General features: G+C 52.8%; 1 protein-coding gene across 1 annotated transcript; it reads right to left on the bottom strand.

Moving 5' to 3' along the window:
- Positions 1–208: 208 nt before the first annotated feature.
- LOC142859677 (testis-expressed protein 19.2-like) lies at positions 209–1,180 on the bottom strand. Its single transcript, XM_075989916.1, has one exon. The coding sequence runs from the start codon at positions 1,178–1,180 to the stop codon at positions 209–211; it is 972 nt and encodes a 323-aa protein (XP_075846031.1).
- Between the last annotated feature and the right edge of the window lie 515 nt (positions 1,181–1,695).

The raw sequence follows: 1,695 nt of genomic DNA, 5'->3' as shown, positions 1-1,695 counted from the left end.
TAAGCATGCCAGACATCCCTATGAGGTCACAAAGCCTCTAGACTGTCCCAGATGCTCCCCTAAAAATTCTGGACCAACTGTTCCCCTGAGGCTCAGAACAGGCAATCACTGGCTCTTCATATTCCCAGGGATCTGGTGCAATGGGGGCTGCCTAAGGATCAGTGCCTCCGATATTCTGGAGTCAAAAAGAAGGATCAGGAGAGGAAGCTCAAAGGTCCCTCAGCTTCTGAATATCTTTGACAAGCAGCCTCTCCCCTGGCTCCCTGGTCCAGACCTCTGGGGTGTCACTCTGCCAGGGCAGGTAGGAGAGTACCTTGAAGCCTCCATTCCGCAGGGTGCAGTCAGCAGGCACCAGCTCTATCCCCAGCCATGAGGACTCCAGGATGCTCAGCCTCCAGCGGTTCAGGGTCTGCTTTTGAGGTCCAGTCTCTAGGTGGGCCAGCAAATAGGCATCAGGGTCCAGCAACACCTGCCAGCAATTGACTTGGCTCATCACAACCCATAAAGGAGTCATTGACAGCAAGTAGCAGACGGTACCAGAGCCAGACAACACCAAGTTGAAATCCAGTTTTCTCAACCACGTTTCTACTACCTTTTCCATTGGCCAAAGGGGGCTCAACTCTAACAATACAGCTTGCTCAGGAGATGGGTCCACACTGAAAATATCCCACAAGGACAGAGTGGGGGTGGTGCACTGGTGTGGGCAGGGACAGAAGTTACCTAATTTCCAGCGAAGGGCCTGCATCCACTCATCAATCTCAGTGCCAGGGTCCAGGGGTACAGCTTCCTCAGGTTCCAGCTCTGTCCCTACAGAGCCTGGACTCGGAGAGCCAGAACTTGATTGGTCACTGATGGCATCTGACATATGTCCTTGACCTTCTGCACAGATTTGCCCTGACCACTCCTCTGGCCCAGATTCTTCCTTGGGTTGAGATTCATCTTCAGGCTTAGACTTTTCCTCTGGCTTGAATCCTGACTCTGAGAGCACCTGGGACTCATCCTGTATCGGTTCCTCTTCCCAGTAAACCATCTCCAGCAATATTCTATTAGTATGGAAAGCTGCCTTGAAGCAAGCAAAGCAGGTCTTCATCTCTTCTCCGTGGACAAGCTGGTATAGCCATTCCGCATAGAGGCGGGACATGCCCTTGGCCCCACGGCGAACGTTGACTAGGGGACACATGGCAAAAAACTACCTACAGCTGATGGTCCAGAGAGAGGAAGACTTGATTGATGTTCTCAGGATCTGGAGACTGCTTGATGCTAGGGAGAGGCGGGAAAAGCAGAGAATAGGAGAAACGGGAGAAAATGGGGTGCAGTATGGGCTGTAGGGTAGTGTGGGCTCTGGGGTATTATTGGTGGGAGAACTTGGTGCCAATTCAATGGCTCCCTCCTTGGAGAAGCGGACAGTCTTGTGATTCCAGAAACTTCTCCAGATTCACACTTGCTGTAATGTCTGGGAAGCTAGAAAGGCAAGGAAAGAATGAGGCTTGGCGCCCCCTGGAGGCTGACTGCTGAGCTCACTGAAGGGAGGAGAGCTGGGGTCAGGTGCCCTGGTTCTCACTGTTCACTTGAACGGATTGGGGAAGCATTTAACCACAGACCCAGGTACAGCAGCTTCCTCTGGGCTCCTGACCACAACCTCACACATGGGCGTGGCCAGCCAATGAAGGAGGCCCACCCAGACCAATATCCACC

The sequence above is a fragment of the Microtus pennsylvanicus genome, chromosome 11, assembly GCF_037038515.1.
Source record: "Microtus pennsylvanicus isolate mMicPen1 chromosome 11, mMicPen1.hap1, whole genome shotgun sequence".
NCBI lineage: Eukaryota > Metazoa > Chordata > Mammalia > Rodentia > Cricetidae > Microtus > Microtus pennsylvanicus.
Note: the sequence above shows the minus strand (reverse complement) of the source record. Positions and strands in the feature narration are given on the sequence as shown.